Source organism: Xiphophorus hellerii, chromosome 1, assembly GCF_003331165.1.
Source record: "Xiphophorus hellerii strain 12219 chromosome 1, Xiphophorus_hellerii-4.1, whole genome shotgun sequence".
Lineage (NCBI taxonomy): Eukaryota > Metazoa > Chordata > Actinopteri > Cyprinodontiformes > Poeciliidae > Xiphophorus > Xiphophorus hellerii.
Window position 1 is genome coordinate 4543710 of NC_045672.1, and position 26060 is coordinate 4569769.

At 41.5% G+C, this 26060-nt stretch overlaps 3 protein-coding genes across 5 annotated transcripts in view; all 3 read left to right on the forward strand.

Annotated features, from left to right (window-relative positions):
• slc35h1 (solute carrier family 35 member H1) overlaps positions 1 to 2136 on the forward strand; it is a 43644-nt gene extending 41508 nt beyond the window's left edge. For all 3 annotated transcript variants that reach the window (XM_032569051.1, XM_032569037.1, XM_032569034.1), the window contains 6 exons: positions 44 to 79; positions 565 to 631; positions 737 to 925; positions 1001 to 1078; positions 1180 to 1341; positions 1522 to 2136. In XM_032569051.1, coding sequence (XP_032424942.1) covers positions 44 to 79; positions 565 to 631; positions 737 to 925; positions 1001 to 1078; positions 1180 to 1341; positions 1522 to 1550 — 561 coding nt within the window. In that variant the 3' untranslated portion in view covers positions 1551 to 2136. The remainder of the gene's footprint in view (positions 1 to 43; positions 80 to 564; positions 632 to 736; positions 926 to 1000; positions 1079 to 1179; positions 1342 to 1521) is intronic.
• Positions 2137 to 2356: 220 nt separating this feature from the next.
• Positions 2357 to 8336, forward strand: dpm1 (dolichyl-phosphate mannosyltransferase subunit 1, catalytic). Its single transcript, XM_032569064.1, has 9 exons — positions 2357 to 2568; positions 4378 to 4477; positions 4685 to 4718; positions 4793 to 4869; positions 5043 to 5068; positions 6295 to 6390; positions 6699 to 6767; positions 6914 to 7028; positions 7974 to 8336. Exons 1-9 carry the CDS (start codon positions 2438 to 2440, stop codon positions 8076 to 8078), a joined length of 753 nt encoding a protein of 250 aa, XP_032424955.1. The 5' UTR covers positions 2357 to 2437; the 3' UTR covers positions 8079 to 8336.
• A 1216-nt stretch (positions 8337 to 9552) lies between these two features.
• On the forward strand, positions 9553 to 20340 carry adnpb (activity-dependent neuroprotector homeobox b). The gene is made up of 4 exons (XM_032569125.1): positions 9553 to 10067; positions 14921 to 15037; positions 16242 to 16334; positions 16460 to 20340. Exons 2-4 carry the CDS (start codon positions 14930 to 14932, stop codon positions 19424 to 19426), a joined length of 3168 nt encoding a protein of 1055 aa, XP_032425016.1. The 5' UTR covers positions 9553 to 10067; positions 14921 to 14929; the 3' UTR covers positions 19427 to 20340.
• Positions 20341 to 26060: the final 5720 nt, after the last annotated feature.

Consider the following 26060-nt stretch of genomic DNA (forward strand, 5'->3'; position numbering starts at 1 on the left):
TGGTTATCTACCAGTTCACACTCATGTATGTTTAACTCCACAGGGTCTGCCGGGAAATAAAGGGGAACGAGGTGAAAAGGTGGGTAACAGGGCAAATTATAGATTTACCACCACTCTGAGTTTATGTTTAAAGAATCATGCTGTTACATCCAGTAGACCTTCAGCCAGGGAAGTCCAATATGATTTTTTGTGAGGGTTACCTTCAAAGAAGACCAGGTAACATGATGGAAACATTCTCTAAATAAGGGCATAACCCAGTGAACAGTAGGGTTAAATACATTTTTGTCTTCTTATATTTGTCTTTCAATAAATATTTCAATACACCACTCAGTGTTTTTATATACATGTGAACAGCATTATGGGTGAAAGCATTTCTGTTATTGCAGAGTAAAATGTTGCAGTATAAGATTTTCTATGGCATTTTAAAATATATTTTTTTAAATTATGGCTGGATTGATTGATTGATTGATTGATTGATTGATTGATTGATTGATTGATTGATTGATTGATTGATTGATTGATTGATTGATTTTTTTAAGCTAACTGGCTAATGATATTTTTCAGGGGGAACCACAGTCTATGGCCATGATCTACCAGCTGGTCACACAGGCTTGTGAACAACTAGTTCACAGTAAGTACCAGGAGTTATAAAACCAGCACATATGAGTTGTTTGTGTTTTCTAAGTCACTGCAACATAATGTATGTCTACAACTTGCTTTGATGTCTTTTTTTCAGAGGAGGTTTTGAAGCTTGATATGTACATCAATGAGATTAGTCGAAAGCCCGTTCCTATTGAGGAGCCGGTGGGTCCCCCAGGGGAGCCTGGTATACCAGGGTCCAGGGGCCCACCTGGTGCCAGGGGCAACCAGGGGAGTGTTGGCTCAAGAGGGAGACCTGGGAGGCCTGGGTATCCAGGAGAGCAAGGTAAGGTTTGATCTGTTAGATGTATCATCAGAGCCATCAAGACATTCTGTTCAATTGCTTCTTTTTTCTCTGCAGGACGGAGAGGGATCCCTGGAGAAAAAGGAAGTTTGGGGAATAATGTCCAGGGGCCCTCAGGGATTAAAGGGCTTGCAGGTACCTCTCCTTGACCTGTGTGTTCCATTTATTACTCCACTGTCTAACACACCATCAGGTGTGATTAGAATATGTGACGGTTGTGCATTTTGTGTGTGCAGGTCCTCCAGGGGAGTCCAAGCCAGGGGTCCCAGGTCCAAAAGGAAACGACGCCAAACCAGGGCCACCAGGGACCACTGGGCCTTCGGGTCAGCCAGGAGAGATTGGACCACAGGGGATGTGTGACAGCAGTGGAGGCTGTCGAAATGTTCCCCAACAAACAGGTTAGCTGCTAAGAGTGGCCTAATGATGAAGCTAAGCCTGGGAAATGACATTTATGAGAGCTCAGGTCTGTTTGAGCCAAACTATCCTAGAGCAGGATCAGATTGGTTTTTAGCTCTGTCTAGTTTCTAATTGAGTATTTTGTTCAACATTTTCTCCTTCTTTGTACTTTCTTCATCCAGAAGACCCTTATTACGACTACCAACCCTGAGAGGAGAAAGCAAGCAGTCACCAATGAAATGACTCTCCTTTAGAGCTGAGCAGAAGTGTGTTTACCAGTCACCCTGTTCCAGTCTCCTTTCTGTTTGAAATCTCCAGAGAAATGAACCTAAGATGAATCAGAGAGCTTTCCAGTATAAACCAGAATAACTGTATATAATAAAGAAATCTCAGTTGGATCACTTGAGTGCCATATTATACAGTTTAGCACTGAAAGCTTTTCTTTATGTTTTCATGTATTCATGCACTGCCTAAAGCACCAAGTTAAGCCTTTGAAATTATGTTTTGTTTTTATTGTAAGCCTTGCTGCCTCTAAGATAATTTAAAATCCATATTTTGTGGTATGAAAGCTTCTTTTTTTACACTATATATAAATAATAATATGAGACTGCATTTATATATGTATGATAATGTGTATATGTTTTGTAGTATTTGCTGCATCTTTTTTAATTCATGTAAATTTTGTGTGTTCTGAATTTCACCTGGAAGCCCCTGTTTACATTTTCTGATGTCTTGAGTTTGGCAAATTATATGATTGACAAAAGTGTTTAAGTATGAAATAAAATCTTTGAATTATTGTCAAAAGGTATTATGTTCAGGTAAAAATGGCATTAGATAGATACCACATAGATTGATGATGTGAATTTCTACCACTGATCTTCTCAAGCAAGATCCAGGTAGGATTATTAGGGAATTTGTTTCCACTGTTGCTTACTTTGAAATGTGCAACCGGAAACTCTGTCTGTCTGCCTGGGATCAAAAAGGTATTCAATTTATTTTGAAGTCTACAAACAGGAAGCGAGGTAGCAGTTTGTAGTTTTGCGCCTGCGCAGAAGGATTGCTCTTGTCACGTCCGTTTTCATATCTGGTCACGTCAACATGGCGAGTAGAAAGTCTTTGCAGGCAAACAGAGCGAACGGAGACAAGTACTCCGTCCTGCTACCGACTTACAACGAGAGAGAAAACCTTCCTCTGATCGTGTGGCTCTTGGTGAAATATTTCGGGGAAAGGTGAGTTGGTGGTACTGCTAATCTGCTCGGCTACTGCTAACTGCTGCTGCTGCCAGCGCTGAGCTGTCGCTTAACCCGATCTAACAAGTGGGTCAGGGCTGAACTAGAGGTGGACTATGGATTATCTGAGATGTTAAAACTCGTTTAAAGCAGTTTGTGATGTGAAAACTTTTACAGTGTTTATTTTTTGGCTATAGCGTCTTTTGTATTGAATGCCTGCTCGGTTCTACAATGAGGTGTTTTCATTTACAAAACATCAGCGATATGGTAATTTATGTACGTTTAAACACGAGTGACAGTGTAGTTTTGGTTTGGTAAAGATGAACTGGTAACGGTCTTCCTCGTTGAGTCAGATTTTTTAATGTCTTTTTCAATTCTCTGATTGTTTTTCTTTGAGCGCTCACCTGTCATGTCCAGTTTTGATATATTCTCTTTTTCCCTTTAACTCTTAAGTCTGTAAACACATAAAATAGAAAGGTTCCTTGGAGTTGAGAGACAACACTTTTGAATTAAACAAAAAACGAGGCCATCATTTATTTCTATAATTCATATATATATATATATATATATATATATATATATATATATAAAAGAAGCAAATAAAGACTAGGGGAATTTTTTTTTGATGCATTCCAGGTTTCATAATCTTTAAAGTCTATAATCTTCTGTTTGCTTCAAAACCACCATACTGTCTTTATCAAGGAGAAGTGTTGCTGACCCCCACAGACTTAGAATGATGCAAGGTTTTAGTTTTCATCAGTATAATAGGAGAAAAATAATTTAAGATTATAAGAAGTTGACCTGTTATTCAGCAAACAGAGCAATTAATGGAAAGCTGCTCTCATTTTCTATCAGAAGGGAACTTTGTAGTTGACTGACAAATAATTTCAGATCTAATTTTGCGTGGGGTGGGTTCTGAATAATTGCCAGCTTAATTTTACTTTTGTAAGGTGATGTATGTATGTAGTAAAATGTCTAAAAAAAATAAATCAGGTTGTCACCACCTACTCCCCTGAATCCAGTCCTGGCTAAGAGCTTTTAAGCTTAGATTTTGTTGGCCCCAAATCAAAATCTGGCCATCAGTGTATCATGACTTGGCTCTGCAGCCCAACAGTATGCAGAAGCCGTCACACACAATAAAATTGAAGGTTTACCCCTTGCATCTCCTAGTCTGGATGCACTGTTGTTGTTTTTTTTGGTTTTGTTTTGTTTTTTTTAACAAAATGTACTGTAACGTAATCTACACGCCACAAAGCTATGAAGTTTAGGCTTCACTTTGTAAAACCCAGCTACTGCTTGATAATAATTTCTAGTTTCCTTTGACATTTTGACCCTCACGTTATATATTATTATTTTTTCTTTCTTTCTTTGAACCGTCACACAAACTACCTGACTCATTTTATTTTCTGTCAATAGTTAGAAGTGATGAACATTTAAACAAAAGCTAAAGTAATTGCAAGATTTTCCATGAGTTATTCAACAATGCATAAGGTTGCCCTTTCTCTGAATAAAAATTGCATCAATGAACATGTGTTGCTGTGGTACTTATCTTCCTACGACGAACAGAAAGTGTTTTACATGCTAGTCATTGATCTGAGCTTTTCAAGAGAAACGTGGCGATTCAAAGAGCGGCTCACTGATTTGTGTATTGCGAGATGAAACGAGCCTTCCTTTTGTTTTTCAAGACTTGTTTTATAGTCTTTGTGCCCAAACAAATTATATTATACAATGTTACTAGTTGTGCGCAGCGTCACGTGTACAACTGCTCGTAACTAATGACATGCATCTTTTAATTTGTTCATCTTGCAGTGGGCATGATTATGAGATCATTGTCATTGACGACGGAAGCCCGGATGGGACACTGGAGGTGGCAGAGCAGCTGCAGAAAATTTATGGAGATGACAAAATAGTAAGCTAAGAAGCATAAGTAAAGTATACATGCTCATCTGAGGGTGTATAAATTGGCATGAAAAATCAAATCATGTTCTGATTGCGTTTTAATGCAGTTATTTGTTGCCGGTGTAAATGAATAACTCAGTGCTACAAAAATGTGCATTAAAGGTGACTCAAAGCTGTTAACAATTAGAGATAATTAATAAATCTCGTTGTTTTCCAGCTTCTGCGACCGAGAGCGAAAAAACTGGGCCTTGGTAAGCTGTCAACATGCTGCGTCGGCTCGCTCAGCTTGATCATTTAATGACGGCGTCCTGTTTGCTTCTTAAAGGCACGGCCTACATTCATGGCATGAAGCACGCGACTGGGAACTTCATCGTTATAATGGATGCAGATCTGTCCCACCATGTGAGTGGAAAATGTTTGGCATCTTTCATGGCCTCAAAGTGTCACGATTGTTTGTGTTTGGGAAAAGAAATTTTTTAACTCTTACTTTCTAAAACCTACCAAAAAAAAAAAAGTTATTATGTTATGTTGTTATGTTCAACTTCATATTTCATGACTGTTGCTTTTGCTTTCAGCCCAAGTTTATCCCACAGTTTATCAAGTAAGTATATCTGAAACACTTAGGTTTTTATAAAGAGTATAATAAAGGGTAGATTTATTAGTAATAGAAAATACACAAGGTCAAATACACTGTATAAAAAAGCGTTAATTCAGACAGAATTTGTTCTGTTTTCAGGAAGTTTGACTAGTTCCAATTGGTAAATGAGTTATTATTATTATTATTATTGTCTTCTAAAGTCAGGAGTTTAAAGGCAGTCATCTGCACAGAAATGTGCAAATGCAAGTATTTTCTTTGTATTCACATAGGGCAAAAAAAAATAATTAAGCATTTAAAATCTGTGTAATAAATTGGTCAAAATAAACACGTTAGACCCGGCCATAATTTTAAGGTGCAACTCAAACACACTGCTTTGCTGTTTGACATAGTTGAAATAAAGAATACCAAGATATCAGGAGGAGAATTAGTCTAGTACAAGTTTCAGATGCATCGTACTGTTTAGGAAGGAGATGGGTTCTGTGTGTTGGCGCATTAACCTCAGACCAAAAGCAAAGCACCTGGTGAGGAGGCTGATTGAGCGTCATTATCAGCCATGAAACGAAGACCAACATGAGTGAAAAGGTCGCTCTGCAAGGAAGAAGCCGGTACTCTAAATAAAGAAAAAAACAAATTAAAAGTTACCCACCAATCGGGGGACAAAAACCTTCATTTTTGTGTCACAGGTGAAACTGAAATATCTGCTCTTCACAATATAGATGGCACTGTCAGGAAGGGACAATATGTGGAAATGTAGCAGCTTCTCAGAACATCAACCAGGAAGCTAAAACTTGGGCCCAAATGCGACAACAAGCCTGGCTTAAGGACAAAACCACCACAAAGTGCTAATCTCCGGTGTGTAGACAATTTATGGACACGGCTGAAAATATGTGTGTGAGTGAGGCATCAATTCCGTCAGGAACTGGATCGGAATTCCAGCAAGGCAGTTCCAGCAAATATCAAGAAAGGGTTGGTCAACATCTGGGCTGAAGAAAACATTCCCCATCTCGTCATCCTGACATTTAGCAAAAAGAAACTGACCTGAAGCAGGAAAAGTTTGGTCTGGTTTAATGTCTGCTCGCGTTCTCTTTATGCAGTGTATGTAAACTTCTGGTTCCTACCGTAGGCTAAATAGATGTTTTCTGATTGACAGCAGGATGTTACATTTTTCTTGTGTCTGCCAGTATTAATTCTCATTATTATTATTATTATTATTATTTATTTTTATTCAGAAAACAGAAGGAGGGTGATTATGACCTTGTGTCCGGCACTCGATACCAAGGCAGTGGAGGTGTGTACGGCTGGGACCTGCGCAGGAAACTCATCAGGTGACATTTCTCAGCACAGTTTGTTTTTTTTCTACAACTGCACCGATAAAAAGATTTGGGCCAATATTAATATGGCTGATAACCTATTACCAATATTAGTTATATCTTTTATTAATATCAGCCCAGTTCTTCTTATTGGATCGATATGTTAAAAAATGACAAACATCGGCTGATACCGATATTATTGCTGATATATGGTGTGTTTCTTGTTTGTTTTTTCTCAAGTTTCCACCCTCCTATTTTGACAGGAAGCTGAAATTGAGTGATTTTTATCTGTAAGCTTTCTTGTTTATTTCTCCCACTTTCAGCCGGGGAGCCAACTTTTTGGCCCAGGTGCTGTTGAGACCCGGCGCTTCAGACCTCACAGGAAGCTTCAGGTGGGTGGAGCGGGAAGTTGTCTTCTGAGCATAAGTAAGAGACACCAGCTATTGTCTTTCTTCTTCTTCTTTTCCAATGAAGAAGAAATTGGAGTGTTTCTTTTTCATTTTTCTTTTTTTTTTTTTTTTGCTCTCTCCTGCATCAGGTTGTACAAGAAGAAAGTGTTGGAGAGCCTGGTTGAGCGGTGTGTGTCCAAAGGCTACGTTTTTCAGATGGAGATGATCGTCCGAGCCAGGCAGCTGAACTACACAGTGGGAGAGGTGATCCAGCCCTCAGCTGCGTTTTAATTTCTGTATTTAGAGAGCCAGCTGAAAATATTTGGTACCTCCAACAGGTATCCGAGGTTCAGCATCACCCGATCCGATACAGAAAAACGGCTGAATTAACTTAAAACTTTTCTTTTTTTTCTTTTTTTTTTAAACGGACTTAAATGTGCTGAATTAAAAATCGATTTGATAACTCTGCATCAGCACAGCACGCTTAAATGCACCAATACTGTCACGAGCTTGGTCAAACATGTAAAAACAACGCAACTTTAATTTGTTCATGCCAGCGCAACGAGGAGCCAATGCAACATGAATTAGAAAGAAACTGAAACTCACGAAAACAATAGGTTGACTACCTTGGAGAAACATTTTTTTAAAAAATCAACCGCAACAAACCTTTCAAATGATTCGGAAAGTGTAATTATTAATTCTAAATATGATGCAAAATAAATAATAAAGCATGATGTTGTTCAGAACCCAAAGCATAGAATTACATTGAAGAAATCTGAACTTATGTATCGGGCACATTGTCACTGATACCCCATCTAGAATTTTTATCAATATCTATATCGATACAGATATTGATATTGGATCTTAATATCAGACATCTTCTACCCAGAAACCTGTCTTCAGCAGGAAATGAGGGATTTAATTTATTTTTCTACATTAAAAAGTGCCTTGGTTTGACTTGGACTAAGAATTAGTTAGAATTTAGCTCCCATCAGATTGACGCAGCTTTGAAAACGTTTCCACGATCATCACTATTTCGCAATCCGATAAATAGGGACCGACGGTGACTCAGACGCATCTAAATAGTACAGTGAACATTTTACAAAAGTTTTACCAACTATTAAAAACAATTCTACTTTGATTTTACCTAAATAATTTCCCTCACTTCTGTCGTCTAACAAAATGTCCCCCTCTCTTTCCAAAACAAAGGTGCCCATCTCCTTTGTGGACCGGGTTTACGGGGAGTCCAAGCTCGGAGGGAATGAGATTGTTTCGTATGCGAAGGGACTGCTCACGCTGTTCGCCACGACGTGATCAGCGACCTGCCTTCACTTGACGCTTCTTCAATGTTCCAGCGGTCAGAACGTGGCGTATCGTCGGACCAGATAGCAGACGTCTGTCCACGCCAGGCACGAAACGCAAAACGAACACTGAAGGAAGACGAAGCTTCACATTCCCGTTATCTCTCTCGAGTCTGATTTGGTGCCTCATCGCTCCCATCACTGAATGTGAACCGAACCCAGATTTGTTTGTATGTAATAAACAGTTTGTATTCCTGCCACTGGTTTGTTATGCGAGTAGTTTTTTTTTTTTTTTTTTACATTTAATGATGTCATGATGCAAAGCTCTTAGGTTTTACTGAAAACACCTGAGCCTCTAAACGGTCTCTGACTCGGGGTCAGTCGGACACGCAGTCACTGGGCAGACTGCTGTGGACACCCACCACAAACTGGTTGCTCACAGCATCTATGAAGTGTTGTCAAGATGAACCAGAATCAACACTGCAGATAAACTAAAGACAGTTATCTAAGGAACATGGGCTTCCATTACGCCTGAAGAAATAATCCACAGGCTGGTCTCCTCTACACTTGATGCCTCGTTAATGTAGTAATTCCTGCAAAGGACCTAAGTATCAAGAACTGAGTGGATAAAAATGAACATATGTTTATATTTCTGTTTAAAATATCCTTCTTTTATAGACCTCATGTTGCAAACCAATTTTCTGAGAAAGTATTTTGGGTTTTCAGTATCTGTCAGCATAATCATCTAACTTAGAAGAAATAAAGGTTTGGAATCTTTCACCCTATGAATCTGTAATATGAGCAGAACTTTGTGAATATAGAACTTTTACTCTAAATGAAACTCTTTTTTTTAGATGTACTTGCATCTGCTTCCTCATTTTCCATTCATTAACCCAACTTTACATTCATAATGGTTTTTCCATCCATCTATTCTCCCATGCGTTAATCCTGCCTATTCACCCCTTTGAATGAATGAAATATGTGGATGCCATTCCATCATCCACATATTCCATGTACAGTATATCTGTCTTCCGATGGCTGGCTTTTCTTTAGTAGTAAACATTTTTGAACAATGGTACAGAATCATGTGGCATGTACACACAAGAATTATATCAGGTTGTGCATGTTTAAGGCACACATAAAAATAGAAGATGGAAACAATATGGCTGACGTTAACTCAAACAAAAGACACAGGGCCACTAGTTCCCATCAATTAACTAGTAGTACCGGCTTCTACTAACTAGGAAACAGCGGAATCTACAGCGCCATCTAGTGTTGGCCCGACCTCGACCTACGTGCTGAGGCGCTGTGCACATCCGACTCTCCGCAGGGAGGAGTACATAGAAGGACGCCCGCTGCCGGAGAGTTCAGGTAACTGCTGCGGGGTTGTTTACCCCGTTGGGTCCAACACAGACGCAAAATAAACAGTCGAAGAAAGACGGGATGGATTATCTTTTAGCAGATATTTGCTTAATTGGCCAAGCTGACTGACAAACCAATCAGGAGTTTTAATGAGATGATTTTTAGGAGGACCTAACAACGAGATAATTTATGCTAATAAGGTAGATGTCACTTCCGCTCCTTTTATTTGCGCCATTTTGGATTGGGCAGTTTGCGGGCTTGCTGTGTATTGTCCGTCAGACGAGAATGGGCAAAGCAATTCTCACTACCGGGGAAGTATAGGCACAGTTAAAGGTGAATTTCTATTTCGGGAGTGAAACGGCTAACATGTGTCCGCCCTCGGCGCTCCGCGGAACGGCCCTATTGGTTGTCCGGTGAAGCTCGGAGCGCTCTCCGTTTCCGCTCTCTGGCCAGAGGAGACAGGATAGCCGCCGCTTGGTAAGGGACCGTCGGGCTCGGGGAGGGAAGACCGACGGCCGATGATCCTCCTCAGAAGACACCTGGAAGGACGCAGCTGTGCGCGCTAGAGTGTGAAGACACGGCCTCGGTCAGCCTGAGGTGACGCGGTTCGCTCAGACGGGAGTCCTGGATGTGAAAGCAGGTAAACCTGGGTGTCATAACGCCGGGAGAGCACCGCAAATAGCTGGCCGTTAACCGCGCTCTACCTGCGGGGATGTGATGTGAAGGGTGGCGGTGGGACGCTGGCTATTGTGTGTGCGTGTTTTTTTTTTTGTTGTTTTTGTTGTTGTTGTTGTTTTTGTGTGTGTGTGTGTTTGGGAGGCTCATCGCAACTCGAATGCCCGTTAGCTTGTTTGTAATAGATTAGTCGGGTTGAAGCAAGGCGTTGAATTGTGAAGAATTAGTTTTAAACAGCCCATGTTGTTGGGAGCTAGCTTAGCATGCTAGCTGAGCGCGGTGTGCCCCCTATTCTTTGTCAGCAGCAGCAGCAGCTCCTTGCCCATCTCGATCTTACCAGATGTTTTATTGTTTTAAAAAAAATGACCAAAAAAAAAAAAAAGCGTCCGAGCCGTACCGATTTAAACTGTTTGTTTTTGAACACTCGATCTGTTATTGACCACAATAGTTGTTTGCGTTTGAGCCCCTTCGGATGTGATCAGAGTTCAGCCAGGTGACAGTGGGGCTGTACTGACGCCGGGTGTTGGATCGGGACGGGGTTGATGAGCCTAAAAACAAACCCTCACCTTAATCACAATATACATTAGACAGGTTTGCAGCCATGTGGTAAATCCCAATCTCGCATTAACGTGGATGTTGTGAGAAGTGCCTCCTCCTTCCTTAATTAAGCATCCGAGACATTGAGGAAGTGCAAACCTGATCTACGTGGACCAGGTGATCACATCCTGGGAGTTTAATGCCGTGAAGGCCAATGTTTCTTTCCCCTCTAGCTCCTCCGCAGAACGGGAAGCCTGTTTTCCTCCAGCAGCCTCCTCCTGTGTTTCCTCTTCCTTCTTTCCTCTCCTACCCCCTTCTCTCCTTGGCTCTCCCTCCCTCTCATCTATCTCGCCCTCTTCCCTTTTCTGTCCCCTCCACCCTCCCTTTCCTCTCTGCCAGTCTCTCTGACCTCCCTGCCTCCCCCTTTTCCTCTCATCTCTCCCCTTTGCAAGCCTTCCACACCCCTCCTCCTCCTCTTGCTCATCCTCTCTCCCCCAACTCACCCTCCCTCTTTCCAAGTCTCTCTCCCTCTCACTCCTTCTGTCCCTCCTCTTCCTCCCATCCAACATCTCTCCCTCCCATCCCCCCAACCCTCTTCTGCTGCAGACATATTGTAGGGGCTGCTGCTAACTCAATAGGAGGCGCCATTCTGTGGCGGTGCTACGAGGAAGGGAGGAAAAAAGGGGGCCAGGCAGAGTGTAAGGGAGGCTTACATAATGGGAGTCCTCTGCAGCGCCATCTAACATCAGAGGGAGGGATGAAGGATTAAAAAATAAATAAAAATCAGGGAGGCAGAGCAGGTAGAGGTCTGTGTCTAGTACCTGGAGCTGTTTTGTGGGGGGACGTTAGCTGGAGGGGGCCCATGTGTTCACTGTAATTGCTTGGCGTCACATTGCTTTGATATTGTGAAGAAGGTGACCTTTGACCCTTGCTACACAAGAGTTTTGATTTGAGAAGAGGATCTAATAAGTGGGCTACAGAGATTTAAAGTGCTATCACGATATTTTGTGTTACTATGGTGATAACGACAAAAATGAAAAACATAAACATTTGTCATATGGTTCTTTAGGACACCAGTCACAGGAATATATGTGATTTGCTTCACTAACCTGCACACAGTAAGTTCAAAAATTCAAAATTCTCTGATATTTTGTATGCTGGGACAAGCAAAATCCCCCACCCTGCTTTTCGGGGATCAATAAAGTATTATCTTATGTAATAGGGTTTTCTATATGGTTAAAAAACCCCCCCGATAAATATCGGCCAATATCAATAATTATTGATTAGTTTTTTGTTGTGAAAATCTGAATTAATATCAAACCGCTGACATGATCTGTCCCCTTTTGTCCAATTTTCTCTGGGGGCAGAACTTTTTGAAAGATCAATTAAAAATCATAAACAGAGTTTAATTCGCTCCTTCATAGGTCTCTAATTAATTAATAAGATCCCTAGGAGCCCAGTGAAGCACAGATGTGTTTGGCATTGAGGATGCACCCACACAAATGTTTGGGCCGATACTGATTAATTCCGATGTGGCGGTAACGTGCCGGTTACCAAGAGAAACCATCTTTGGGAACATGAGTGGGTTCCTGTCTGTACCATGTTTGTAGCCGGGTGAGCCATGTTAGAACCCGATGTTTGTTTCCGCAGTTCAGAACTGTTCTCATACAGCGCAACACCTGCGAAAGCTTGCGAAATGGTTTTCTTGTTTGGACGATGTTCAGATCTGGCTTTGGATTCGTCGTACTGAGCCGTGTGACGCCGCCTCGTTTGGGGGTTCAAAGAGTCGCCCTCACCATGATCATCAGTGGGTAGAAGATGTTTTTTCTACGCTTCACCTTTTGATTCACGTCAATCTCAGCGTGAAACAAACAAACGCAGAATCTGTCTTATCTAAACCAAAGCAAACAGTTCTGAAGAAATGCACAGCTCCTGGTCAAAACCAACCAATCAGAGCCAGGAGGAGGGGTTTAATGCTGTCAATCAAGCTAGGGTACACGCTGCTATACGTACCTGCCTAGAAAGGACTTGCTGTTCCAGGAACACCGTTCATAAGCTGTCATCCGTGGCCATGCTAAATAGGCTTAGCATTCCTGGTAGACTCTATCAGGAAGAAACAGTTTTTTGTATACATTTAGCAGGGCTGCCGAGAGATTGGTCAGCATCTGTAGTTCAGTAATACTCAGACGTTCTGAGTCATTCCTCGTTTCTTTAATTCTGCTCATAAGAAGCTAAAGATTAGCGTAAACTTTAATGTGGTTCTCTGAACAATTCAGAAGTTTTTCTTTGTACGCTGAAGGATCTATTATGTAGAAGCTTTAAAAATGAAGATCTGAAACCAGGTGATGATAAAAGCATGTTAGGCCTTCAATTTCATCTCCAGAAAATGAACAGCAAATGAAAATGATGTCTTTAAATAGGCAGGAAAAGAATCCACACACACACACACACACACACACACACACCCAGAGAGATGCATCATCCTTCAGTTCACCTGCTACCTTATGTAAACCTTTTTAAGCTAACAGTCCTTTACATATACTGTTGCATACATATACTGTATGTCTGTCAAATAGTATAACGTTTAGATTTTTTTCTGTTATTTACCAAAGAACTTAAAATAGCTTGTCTGTGTAGCAGGTCACCTGCAGCGCTCAAAGTCCAACTAGAAGTTTTCTTTTTTGTTTTTTTCACCAAAACAATCTCTTTGCTTGACCAGCGTTTCTAATTGAGTCAGTGGTAAGTGAATTAATAGAGAAATATTTGCAAAAAACTGTTTGGCAAAAGAATATAATAAATGGAATAACAGAATAACTACACACGTTCAGAGAATAACAGCACATTTGAGAAACCTAGAAAATCAGTAAAAAAGATTGCAGGAAGCTGTTGTTCATGTGAAGAAGGGAAAATTCTGGACTTTTGAACACTACAGTCTCACCTGTGTGATGAACAAACAGGACATCAGGAATTCTGAATTGCATCTAGTCAATTGAGATGATATATTTAGGAATTTTTCAGATCTGTTCATTTTTCTCAGTGCTTTGTCTCCATGGAGACCGATGCTCTTAACACAACCTGCTCTGAAGTTGGTTTGGTTTCTCTGCAATGCCATTCTCTTATGTACCTGACATGCCAACAGCAGCGTGTAGAGTATTCTGAAATATTATGTCGTGTGTAAGAGGTTGGGACTGGAACTTCTACTGCTACTGGTGCCTTTCAAGCCTCTGGAGCGCCTTCATTCACCGAATCATGCAAAACAAAATGTCAGACTGGCTCACTTGGAGGTGGAAAAGATGGCTGTATAAAATAACGACTTGTAATCAAGCACAGCAAACATCCACTTGCTAAAAGGTTGTTAAATGTTGCTCATCTTACAAGGCGATTTCAGCAGAACGATGCTTTTGGTCCAATATAAATTCACTTTTTACATCAGACTGTCTGGCTAGAGGTTAGTCATATGTACATAGAGTTTTCTCATATTTTGCAATATTATTGTGATAACAATAAAACCTATTGCTTTGTTTTTATGTAATTATATGGCTGTGACTGTGTCAAATAATGCTCTTAAAAAACATTCCCATTGGTTATACGCTTCTTTTAGGACACAAAAACATGTACAGTTATCATGTGCAGTTGCACATGATAACTGTACTTTCAAGTGCATTAGTATTTGTTGATGCTTTCATTGAACAAACAGTGGAGAAAATGGTAAAATGATCAGTCTTGACAATAAAAGCAGCTTTGAAGTTTTAAACATCATTAATAAGTGACAACAATAAATCAAAATGCTTATGAGAAATGTGTCATGATAAATAGGCCTGTCACAATAACACATTTTGTTGGACGATAAATTGCTCCAGAAGTTCTTGGCGTAAACGATAATGTTGTTTTGAGACCATTTCCGAGTAATATAATGGTAATGGCATAGCAACGCAAAAACATATTCTGAAAGATAACTAGTGAGCATTTAACACTGGAACTGGAAGACATCTTAAATATCCAAAATGAATAAAACAACTGAAATAACAAACCAGATTAATTATGAAGTTTTAAATATACCAAATTGTCATTCAAAATAAAGCCGGCTAGTTGAGACCAACAAGCTGGCGAAAGAGAGAAAAGAGAAATGATAAAGCCTGCAATAGAAATAGTTGGGCTTGTTTTGATTTATCATGCGATTAATTGATTTATTGCTTATCGCGACAGGCGTAGCGATGAACAACACGATAAATGTCCACACTTATTGAAGACATGTTGTGTTTGTTCGCCCCCTCTGTTCAGGTGGGCAGAATGTTCCAGCTCCCAGTCAATAACCTCACCAGCCTACGGAAAGCCAGGAGAAATGTCAAGAAAGTCCTGGGAGATATCGGCCTGGAGTTCTGCAGAGATCACCTACAGGTGAGCATGCTCCACTGTTAATAATTAACCTTTTCCTTCATGGCTATATCTACAGTAGATTGCAGTAGTCCTTTTATAAATTACCACATGACGTTTTTTTTTTTTTTTTTGGGGTGGGGGGTAGCATTCATAATATGGCATATTGAGTTTTATGCACTCAAGAATTGAGATTTCTGTGCATGAAGTAAGGCTTCTGCTGCAGAGCTTCTGGCACTGCAGCATGAATTAAGATGATGTATCCTCATTTGAATCTACAAACCAGCACACACTGCGCTGTGATTACCCACAATGACTCTGTATTCCCATTCTAATTATGTTTCACTTAATGTATAAAAGAGAAAAAAGATGCTCTCTGCATTCGATAATTCATCCATCTTTTATTTCATTAAAGCTGGAGGATTTACACTTCCTACATGCTACTACTTTATATATATATATATATATATATATATATATAAATAATTTGTCTTATTGTAACTGAAAACTTTAGTATAAGCCTGACAGCCGATGGTCTAAATTAGTGCACGGTTGTGAAGTGGAAGGAAAATGATGATGGTTTTCAAAATGTCCAAAAGATGAATCTGAAAAGTGTGGCACACATGTCAGTTCAGCCTCTTTTGCGCTAAAGCAACTAAATTAAATCCAGTCTATCCATGTGCGATTTAATCTTACTGTAACTCCAGCTGTTCTGTAAAAGCCTCAAAGGTTTGTTACAGAATAATAATGAGCCATCAGCAGTAGATGGAAAGAATGGAGCGAAATACCGTTGTTGTGACTTTTACAGCAGTGATGGGTTATAAACACTATCCCAAGCAAGGAGAGTGTTATGAAGACATGATCACCATAGTAATTTTCAGGGGCGCACCAATAAATCCGCTATGATTTCCTTAATTTTGGGAGATTGGCTGATGCTTGCATATGAAGCCTATCTTATTTATCTCGGTAAAGGTTTGAGAATCAACTGCTAGTCTCGAGAGGCCTAACTGACACATCGGGTCACACGGTCAACAATAGTCACCCAATATTGCCAATATACTTAGCAACTTTGTTGTTATATTTAGCAACTTTTCGGTCACTGTAACTATTGTATCCTGCCATCTGTTGCTTAAAAGCAGGCCCTTTGGATTGAGATGTGTAGCACACACTGATGATATATTGTTCAGATCTTCTATGAATATGTATTACTCTGTCTTTTATTTGTTAGGACTATAAAGATTTTAACCCTCCTGAGGTGTACATTAAGCACACAACCTGGGAAGATGTGTGCATGTGGGAACCATCCCATACCAAAGTCCAGGTGGGTGATTCATTCAAATGAAACATGTAATTGTTTTGCCATATGTGGCTTCAATACTGTGATTTTTCATTTCTTCTTTCAATTAATTGTTGGGTTTTTTTTTTACTTCTTATCTGTGTCTCCAGGACTACAGATCCAAACCTTTCTGCTGCTCTGGCTGCTTATTTTCATCCAAGTATTTCTCAGCATACAAGAGCCACTTCCGCAACGTCCACAGCGAGGACTTTGAGAACAACATTCTGCTCAATTGTCCCTACTGCACTTTCAATGGCAACAAGAAGACCCTGGAAACGCACATTAAACTCTTCCACATGCCTAATAACAGCGTGCGGCAGGGGCCCGGTGCCGTGGCAGGAGCTGGCGGGATCATGACGAAGGACGGCTTGCTGAAGAGGACGGTGGATAACGTGGAACAGGCGGTGTACTACTGCAAGAAGTGCACCTACAGGGACCCTTTGTACAATGTGGTGCGAAAGCACATCTACCGGGAACACTTTCAACAAGTGGCCCATCCTTACATCGTAAAGCCAGGAGAGAAAACAAACAGTCAGAACGGTGGCACAGCGGAGAGCAACACCACGCACGGTGGTAACGCAAACCAAATTCACTGCAAGAAGTGTCTGTTTGTTCCGCGGACCTACGAAGCGCTGGTCCAACACGTCATCGAGGACCATGAGAGGATCGGCTATCAGGTCACAGCCATGATCGGCCACACCAGTGTGATAGTCCCTCGACCAAAAGCACTCGTTATGTTCCCGGCCAAAACTCAAGGAGACAAGACGATTATCGGGATGGGCCCCAAAGGAGCAGTGTTGGCCACGCCGCGGTCTTCTGCGTCCCAGCAGCTTAGTCGAGCCGCCGCTGCTGCTGTCGCAGCATCGAAGGCTGCCTTTAACTCCCACAGTTTTCTAACTGGACTAAAACATGAGCCTTTGGGGTTAAAGGCAAGCAGCGTGCAGCCGTTCTCTCTGGGTAACCACCACATTAGAGGAACTCTGCCGGGAAACGCTCAGGTGTCTGTGCCTCAGCAGTCGCATGCAGCAAAGCAGCTCATCTCCGTCACTAATCTGCGGAGCCCGCTGGTGGCTGGCGCTTCTTCCTCCCTCAAATCCAACCCGTTGGGCTCGCGTGTTCAGGCGGCTGCCACCACAGTAGCGGCTGTCACAGCAAAGAAAGGTGGCTCCTCGGTTCTCGGCACGTCCTACACCCAGAAGTGGAAGATCTGCACCATCTGTAACGAGCTGTTCCCAGAGAACGTCTACAGTGCTCACTTCGAGAAGGAGCACAAAGCAGAGAAGGTGCCTGCTGTGGCCAACTACATCATGAAGATTCACAACTTCACCAGCAAGTGTCTGTACTGCAACCGCTATCTCCCCAGTGACACGCTGTTGAACCACATGCTAATCCACGGCCTGTCCTGCCCGTACTGTCGGGCGACGTTCAACGACGTGGAGAAGATGGTTGCCCACATGCGGCTGTCGCACCCCGAGGAAAAGGTCGGACCTCGCACCGACTCTCCCCTGACTTTTGACCTCACTCTGCAGCAGGGAAACCCCAAAAACGTTCAGTTGATTGTCACTACATATAACATGAGGGATGCACCCGAAGAGTCAGTTGCATTTCATGCCCAGAACAGCACCTCCTCCATCTCGTCAAACCTCTCTGCTTCTCTTCTAGGGGGGAAGAGGTTGATGCCTCAGCAGCCATCTAAAACGTCATCGGGCCTCTCAGACATTCTTCAAATCAAGAGCGCACCGCAAGCTTCAGTTCCTTACAAGAGAGACGTCGGAAAGACTCTGTGCCCTCTCTGCTTCTCCATCCTCAAGGGCCCGATCTCAGATTCGTTGGCCCACCATTTAAGAGAGCGGCACCAGGTGATTCAGACCGTTCATCCTGTAGAAAAGAAGCTGACCTATAAATGCATCCACTGCTTGGGGGTTTATACAAGTAACATGACTGCATCTACTATCACGCTCCACTTAGTACACTGTCGAGGTGTGGGGAAGTCGCAGAACGGACAGGACACCAGGGTCACCCAGTCTTCTCGCGTCAGCCAGTCTCAGAGCAGCGCACTGAAACGGCCTGGCTTTGATAGCTCTGACACCAGCGCACCGAAGCGAAGGAGGCCGGGACCTCCTGGACAAAGGGCTCACCCTGGGGACCTCAATGGTCCGTCTTACTTTGAAGAAAATCCAAACGAACCTGTAGTCCTTGCTCTTGACCCCAAAGGTCAGGAAAGTAAGTCGTACGAGTCCAGGAAAGAGTTTCTGACGCAATATTTCAATCGTGCGCCATACCCTACCCAACGAGAGGTGGACAAGCTGGCATCTAGTCTTTGGCTGTGGAGGTCGGACGTCTCTGGACATTTTGTCGGCACAAGGAGAAAGTGCGTACAGGAGTGTGAAAGCCAGCGGCCCAGTGTGTTGCTGGGATTCAGCATGCACGACCTCAGCAAGCTTCGCCACGACCTGGAATTTGACGCGGACGCCGCTTACGAAGGCAAACACGGCAAGCAGCGGACTTCCAGGACACGCATGGGGGTATCAGAACAGGCTCTACAGAGACACAGGGAACACGTGGCTGCCAACGGTGGAGTTGAGCAGCCGCAGGAGGGAGAGTTGGCGGGGAAGGAGGAAGGTTTGCTTCCCAAACCAAGTACTGTCGGCAGAGACCAAACCAAGACAATCAGCAGCACCTTACCACAGAAAATGCCTCTAGACCTCTCTGAGCCCATCTCCATAGACTCTGAAAGTGATGAGGAAGAGCAGCAGAGGAATGACAAGAAACCAGGGGCAGCAGCACATATCCATGGTAACCAGCAGTTTACTGGCTCTAAAGAGAGACTGGAGACAAGGACAGACATCAAAACGGTTTCAGATCTGGACGACATGTCTGACGATGACGACGACGAGGATGACGACGACGAGGATGACGAAGATGACGAAGATGATGAAGGGGGACACGTAGAGAATGGTTTTGGCACTACTGAGAACTCAGGAAGAGACAGTCTGCCCATTATTATCCCCAAATTTGTCCCATCGTCCGCTAGAAACCAGAGAGATGGAGCCCAGCTGGGCAAACAGCAGTCCTGACTGCATCAGTCAGTCTGAGAAGATCACACCAATAAATCTGCCTCACCTGAATTAAATGACAGCTGCACTGGGTTACAGGGGTGAAGTAAAAGGGACAAATAAATAAATTTTAAAAAGCCATCTATTGATGTTAGAAAGCAGGACTAAGCAAGCAGTTAAAATATACAGGAGACGAGCAAAGATGGGAAAGTTACACCAAACAAAAATGGGAAGTTTTTGCCTTCTATATTCTTTATTTCTTTGAGATAAAAGAGTTATTAACATTGCTTTAGCCACTGAGCTCCTCAGTATTCCTGAAGCGATGTTTGGGGGTAAAACCTTTAGAAACTGACCATATAATTCACCATTTTTCATGTAGGTATACTAAGATAGGTAGTGTAAATTTGTACAGTCTTTTAAACATGTTTGAACAGACATCGCTGTACATGTATCCTTAAATATCACCTGTGTGTACGGTAGCCTCATGTTCTCCATTGCTATGCTTAAAAACTAGGTGTTGCTTTTGTGGATTGGTATTTTCATGCTTATTTTTTAACTAAATTAGTTTTGTTTCGCCAAATAAATATATATAAATATAAATGAACGGAACATTTTCTTTTATTGTAACTCTTATTTTATTTTTTAATTATTTGGCAACATTGCTCTTTATATTTCTGTTGACATAAAGGATCATTTTATCCATTTTTGGCATCTATTGCTCATTATCTTTGACTATACTGTGCTTGTTTTTTAAAAATTGACCCACAAGACTGGAAAGTAACCGGGATACTGGCAAGAAAGCTTCTGGTTTTGCTTCCAAAGGACATTATTGTGTTCACTATGTGTTCTCTGAATTGTGTGTATTTTATTTTTGTTTATTTTATTTTTCACCTAAGCATTTATGAACAATAAAGTGCTGTAATTGTGACTTTTTACAGGGCCGGATGCTTTACCACATGCTTGGTCTAAGAAATGACTTGTGCTTTCTTTTAACATTTTCCTGGAAATTGGAGCTAAAATAAATCTGGAAAGTTGCAAAATTCAGATTAGTGGAATATAGCTCAGGGGTGGCCAAGTCCAGTTGGTGAGAGGTACCATCCTGCAGCTTTCAGATGCAGAAATAGCAGCTGGGATGACCATAGAAAAAAATTTGTTTTTGATTCTTTGTAGATTTGAATCATTCCTGTGTTTGAAACAACCAGTTTTAAAGTATCTTTTCTTTCAATAAGTTTAGGATGCCATTCAGTATGCTGAGGGTTTCAGGGCCGTAGAAGAAATGGACCCACAGCATCAGATCCCTCACTGTGGTAAACAGTGGGCTTGATATTTCAACCAACAATACGATGACTGACGATATACTAACATTTCTAAGCCGATAACATTTTGCCAATAGTGTAATAAGTTACTATGTTGGCCAGTTATTGCTGTAGCAATAACCAAGAAAAGGGAAAAAATATATAATTAAATATACTGTATATATATTATATCCAACATAAGATGGATATATATATATATGTCTAGCTTATATATATGTTTATATATATATATTATATGTCTAGCTTAAAAGTTGAATGGTTTGAAAATATTTTAAAAATAGGTAAATTTTAAGTATTTCGCTATTATGCAAATTCACATGCCGAAACCGGAAGTGGACAGTCAAAATAAAAGCTGCGAACCTTAACTCCTGCTGCCGATGAGCTAGCGTGGCCACTGTAGCTGTAGATTCACTGTAACACAATGGCTCATCTCATGTTTTAGGCTGAAATATTGTACTTGTTGAGAGGAAAAGAAAATAAATTATCATCAAAAGGTGACCTGAAGCAACATCTGAATCTAATCAGGCACGCCAGCAGAAATTTATATAAAGGTTTCAAGTCTACGCTTTTATTTTGGTGGTCCACTTCCGCCTACAGGCAAGTGAATCTACATATTCAGCTCTGAGCTAAATATTTAAGTTCAAATATTTAGCTCAAACATTTAGTTTGAAGCTGAATGTTTAACTTGCTAACTAAATATTATTATAATAACATAACTTTGAAAATGAATCCTATTTTTTTCTCTTATGACAAACTAAATAACCCCAATTATTGTGAATTTCTACTTGAGTAACTTTACAAACGGCACCTCTTAAATATGACTTCCTAGGCAGGAGTTGTTTCTTTCAAAGATAATTCAATATTGACCATCCAACGAACAAAAAGACCCTTTAAGTTCATGTCTTTTTGTTCTGGTACTGTTAGCTCTATGATTGTTCTCACATTTTTCACAAGTGCCTAGCCAGCCAAGGTTTTTTAAAATAACAAGACATAGACTTCATTAATTTACTATTTGCCATTAAAAAAACAGGAATATATATATATATATATATATATATATTCCATGGTTACAGTTTATATCACTGCTCAAAAAAATAAAGGGAACACTTAAACAGGTGTTTAACACTTAAAGTGTTCCCTTTATTTTTTTGAGCAGTATATATATATATATAAACTGTAACCATTGGCAATCCATAATTAGGTGAAGGCAACAATTACATTACATGTTCACTATAAATGTTAAAATGTTCTTTTTCAACTTGAACTGGGGGGATCACAGAGGTCCAATCAAATTGGAAATCAATGTGGGAAAGTTGGAGGTTTCTCACCACCTGCGACCTCTTAATGTAATATTATTATATTGTAATAATAATAAAACAAAGTAAGAATATGTATGCAGCACTGGAGATGTTTGTATCTCAGTAAATCTTTCGCACACAGTACTGTACATTGCCCTATTGGGAATATTTTTGTTCTGGGTGTGGCCTTCCCACTGGGCCATGTGGGCGGTTACCCAGGGCGGCATCAGCAACAGTACCAGATACTGCAATTGAATATAAACTCTCTCACAGTCAGGACATAACTCCAGATGTTGTGGCCTGGTTGGGTGGGTTGGCAGGAGGCAGGGCTCGCCTAGAAGTACCACTGTTTGTCTTTAAGAAAGTCCTGCCTGTTATTGCTGCTGATCTGATCCAAATAGTAAACTCATCGCTCTCATCAGGCGTTTTCCCCCAGGCTCTGAAAACAGCAGTAATCAAACCACTTATAAAAAAGAACAATCTGGACAAATCACTAATGCAGAATTACAGGCCGATCTCCAACCTCCCATTCATCAGCAAAGTTATTGAAAAAGCTGTGTGTAAACAATTAACTAGCTTCCTAACTATAACCAACCTCTTTGACTCCTTCCAGTCTGGTTTTCGTGCTCACCACAGCACAGAGACCGCCCTCATAAAAGTGTTCAATGACATCCATATAAATAGGGACTGTGGCAGAACCACAGTGCTGGTTCTGTTGGATCTCAGTGCAGCTTTTGACACTGTTGACCATGACATATTACTGAATCGACTGGAGAGTTGGGTCGGACTCTCCGGTCCAGTGCTTAACTGGTTTGAATCCTACATAAAGAACAGGGATTTCTTTGTTTCAATTGAAAACTTTTCATCAAAGAGGTCAAAGGTCACATGTGGGGTACCCCAAGGTTCAATCCTAGGACCCCTTTTATTCAATATTTATATGCTCCCACTAGCTCAGGTTATAACAGGAAATAATATTAGCTACCACAACTATGCAGATGACACACAGCTCTACATTACGATGTCACCAGGTGACTCAGAGCCCATCCAATCACTGAACAGATGCTTAGAACAGATAAATGTGTGGATGTGCCAAAACTTTCTCCAGCTGAACAGAAACAAAACTGAAGTTATTATTTTTGGACCTAAAGAGGAACGATCTAGAGTCAACGCACAGCTTCAGTTATTACAACTGAAAACCAGCGATCAGGCCCGAAACCTGGGAGTAGTGATGGACTCTGACCTGAACCTCCAGAGCCACATAAAGACAGTTACAAAGTCGGCCTTCTATCACCTGAAGAACATTTCCAGGATTAAAGGACTAATGTCTCAGCCAGATCTAGAGAAACTCATCCATGCGTTCATCTTCAGTGGTATTGATTATTGCAACAGCGTCTTCACAGGTCTGTCCAACAAATTAATCAAACAGCTGCAGCTGATCCAGAATGCTGCTGCTCGCGTTCTCACTAAAACCAGGAAGATAGAGCACATAACACCAGTTTTAAAGTCCCTCCACTGGCTCCCTGTAGCTCAAAGAATAGACTTTAAAATACCGTTGTTAGTTTATAAATCACTGAACGGCTTAGCACCACAATACATCAAAGATCTGCTGTTGTTGTATCAACCTTCCAGACCTCTCAGGTCTTCCGGTTCTGGTCTGCTCTGCATCCCCAGAACCAGAACCAAACGAGGAGAAGCAGCTTTCAGCATCTATGCACCACGAATTTGGAACAAACTTCCAGAAAACTGTAAAACAGCTGAAACACTGACTTCTTTTAAATCTCAACTGAAAACCCACCTGTTTAGAATTGTATTTGAAATGTAATCAATTACAAATTTATTGATGTAACTTGACTTAATGATTGATTCTATATTGCATTGTGATTCTGTGTTTGTTATGATGTAAAGCACTTTGAAATGCCTTGCTGCTGAAATGTGTTATACAAATAAAATTTGATTGATTGATTGATTGTTTATATGTGTAAAAGACAACACTAACCCTCACCCTGTAGTTCTTGAGGTTGCTCTCTGAAAAAGTTACAAAACTATCTCTTAACTTTCCCCGTCCTCATATCAGTGACCAAATATGGGAGAGCTGCTGTGAATCAAAACTTGTTAGTCTTGCTGATATGAATCCTATTTTTGCAACTCAAGTTTCTTGTGAGAAACTGGATGCACATCTTTATATCATTATTTTCATCACATTGTTGTCCTTTGCCGCTGTGGGATGAATAACATAAGATGGATGGAAATTACCCCAGAGAGAACCTTGGCTGGCTAGGCCGTGTTGCTATGCTGCTACAAGGAGGGAGAGGAAGAGAGAGGCCTGGAAGACTGTGGGGGAGGCGGAGGCCTCATCTGCAGTGCTGTGTGCAGAAGGAGTGCTTAACACCACTGAACGGGGGAAGAGAGAAGAAGAAGAGAGGCGAGGGGGAGGCAGAAGGGTGGCGAACGGAGCTGGGAGGGGGGGAGGGGAGGATGGGGGGAGTCAGAGAACACAAGAGAATCTAAGATGGGTGATAGGCGAGGAGGAGATAGAGGAGATGGAAGCAGTGGGGGGAGTCCAAAACTGCGCCCCCTGTGCATGGAGATGTGGTACAGCAGGGCATAAATATATGCGATCTTGGACACAATGAAGACCTGGCTAACTGGCTGGACTGGTCATATCGGCCTGACCAGCTGCCCAAACCCACCTGAATGGGGAGGGCTGGTGATGAAGTGACGGTTAGGACAGCGAAGGAAGGGGACATTTCCACAGATTCTCCCTCACAAGAGGTGTTAATATTCCCCATCTGGACAAGCATTGGTAATGGGTACAACTCTTCTGACCATCACATGCAACTATAAAGGTCATGTGTTATAATCCTTTATAATCCTTTATTTAGATATAATCCTTTATTAGTACAGGAAAAATCTCTTGAGACTCATTGTCTCATTTACAAGAGAGACCTGTTTCAACACAAAAAACAACCCATAAAAACAGTAATACTAAACAATTCTACAAATCAATATACGCATTGTCAACAGAAGGGTTTTTAAAGATCAGGGTGCAGCGAAAACTGGGACAATAAGAGAGGGAGGCAGACGAAGGGAGGCACGCTGCGAGGACTCCTCCTTTGCAGAGCTGGGCGATGGAGGCTGGAAAAGGGAGGACTGGGGTGGAGGTGGAGCTGGGGGACGCTGGGGGACGGGGGTCGGCGGACAGAGACGGTTGCAGGCCTGTGCACAACGTCTCCTGCAGTTACATTGGCCTTGCTGCACATGCACAATGCAAACAACACAGGGGAGGAGGAACATGTTAGGCCGAAACATTGAGGAGGTAAAAAAAAAAATAAAAAAATGGAATAGTGGTACAATAGAAAACAAAATGTGTGCTTTAAAACCTTTTTTAGAAGGACTTGCATTTTTATCCATCCTTCTTTGCAAATGAATCTAGTCCAGTCAAATTACATGAAAACCATCTGAATATTCAAATCTTGGCGCAGCTTCTCAAATGGACTTAGTCCTAGACTTTGATTCTGCCATTCTAACACACATATGTGCTTTGATCTAACCGTTCTACTCAGGGCCGCAACTACATATTTTTGAGGTGGATGCGAACATCATCATTTTCGGCTAGCTTAAGCTAACCTGAATATTTACAACTCTCTTGTTGATACACGGACATTTCTTACCTTCTGTCTTTCAACCATTTTGAAAAGCTTTTCTTCGTCTCTCCAACATCTTTATCCTTCCCCCTCTTCCGTTTTCTGTTTTGGGCCCCGGAGTTTTTTCTGCGCCCCATCTTTAGCTCCCTGTTGTTGAGGCATTACTACAAATCTAAAAGAAAACAAAACGCGCCTCAGCCGCTGCCCAAGCTGCCTGTATGGGAGGGGGGCGCCTAATCAGTGCTGTTCCTCTGTTATTGATCATTTCATACACAAACAGCTGTTAAGTACATAAAATGCTGACTATATAAAAAATAAATTCCCCACATCGTTTTTGCGCCCCCTCTAGTGCAGCGCCCCTATGCGTTGCATACACTGCATAGCCACCTTTTGCGCC

What these genes read in the sequence shown, in the direction of transcription:
- dpm1 (XM_032569064.1), top strand. Translation starts at nt 2,438, where the DNA reads ATGGCGAGTAGAAAGTCTTTGCAGGCAAACAGAGCGAACGGAGACAAG. An exon ending in CTGCGCAGGAAACTCATCAG is followed by an intron (nt 6,391 to 6,698) that starts GTGACATTTCTC and finishes TCCCACTTTCAG; the next exon opens with CCGGGGAGCCAACTTTTTGG. An exon ending in TGAACTACACAGTGGGAGAG is followed by an intron (nt 7,029 to 7,973) that starts GTGATCCAGCCC and finishes TCCAAAACAAAG; the next exon opens with GTGCCCATCTCCTTTGTGGA.
- adnpb (XM_032569125.1), top strand. Translation starts at nt 14,930, where the DNA reads ATGTTCCAGCTCCCAGTCAATAACCTCACCAGCCTACGGAAAGCCAGG. An exon ending in TCTGCAGAGATCACCTACAG is followed by an intron (nt 15,038 to 16,241) that starts GTGAGCATGCTC and finishes TTTATTTGTTAG; the next exon opens with GACTATAAAGATTTTAACCC. An exon ending in CATCCCATACCAAAGTCCAG is followed by an intron (nt 16,335 to 16,459) that starts GTGGGTGATTCA and finishes CTGTGTCTCCAG; the next exon opens with GACTACAGATCCAAACCTTT.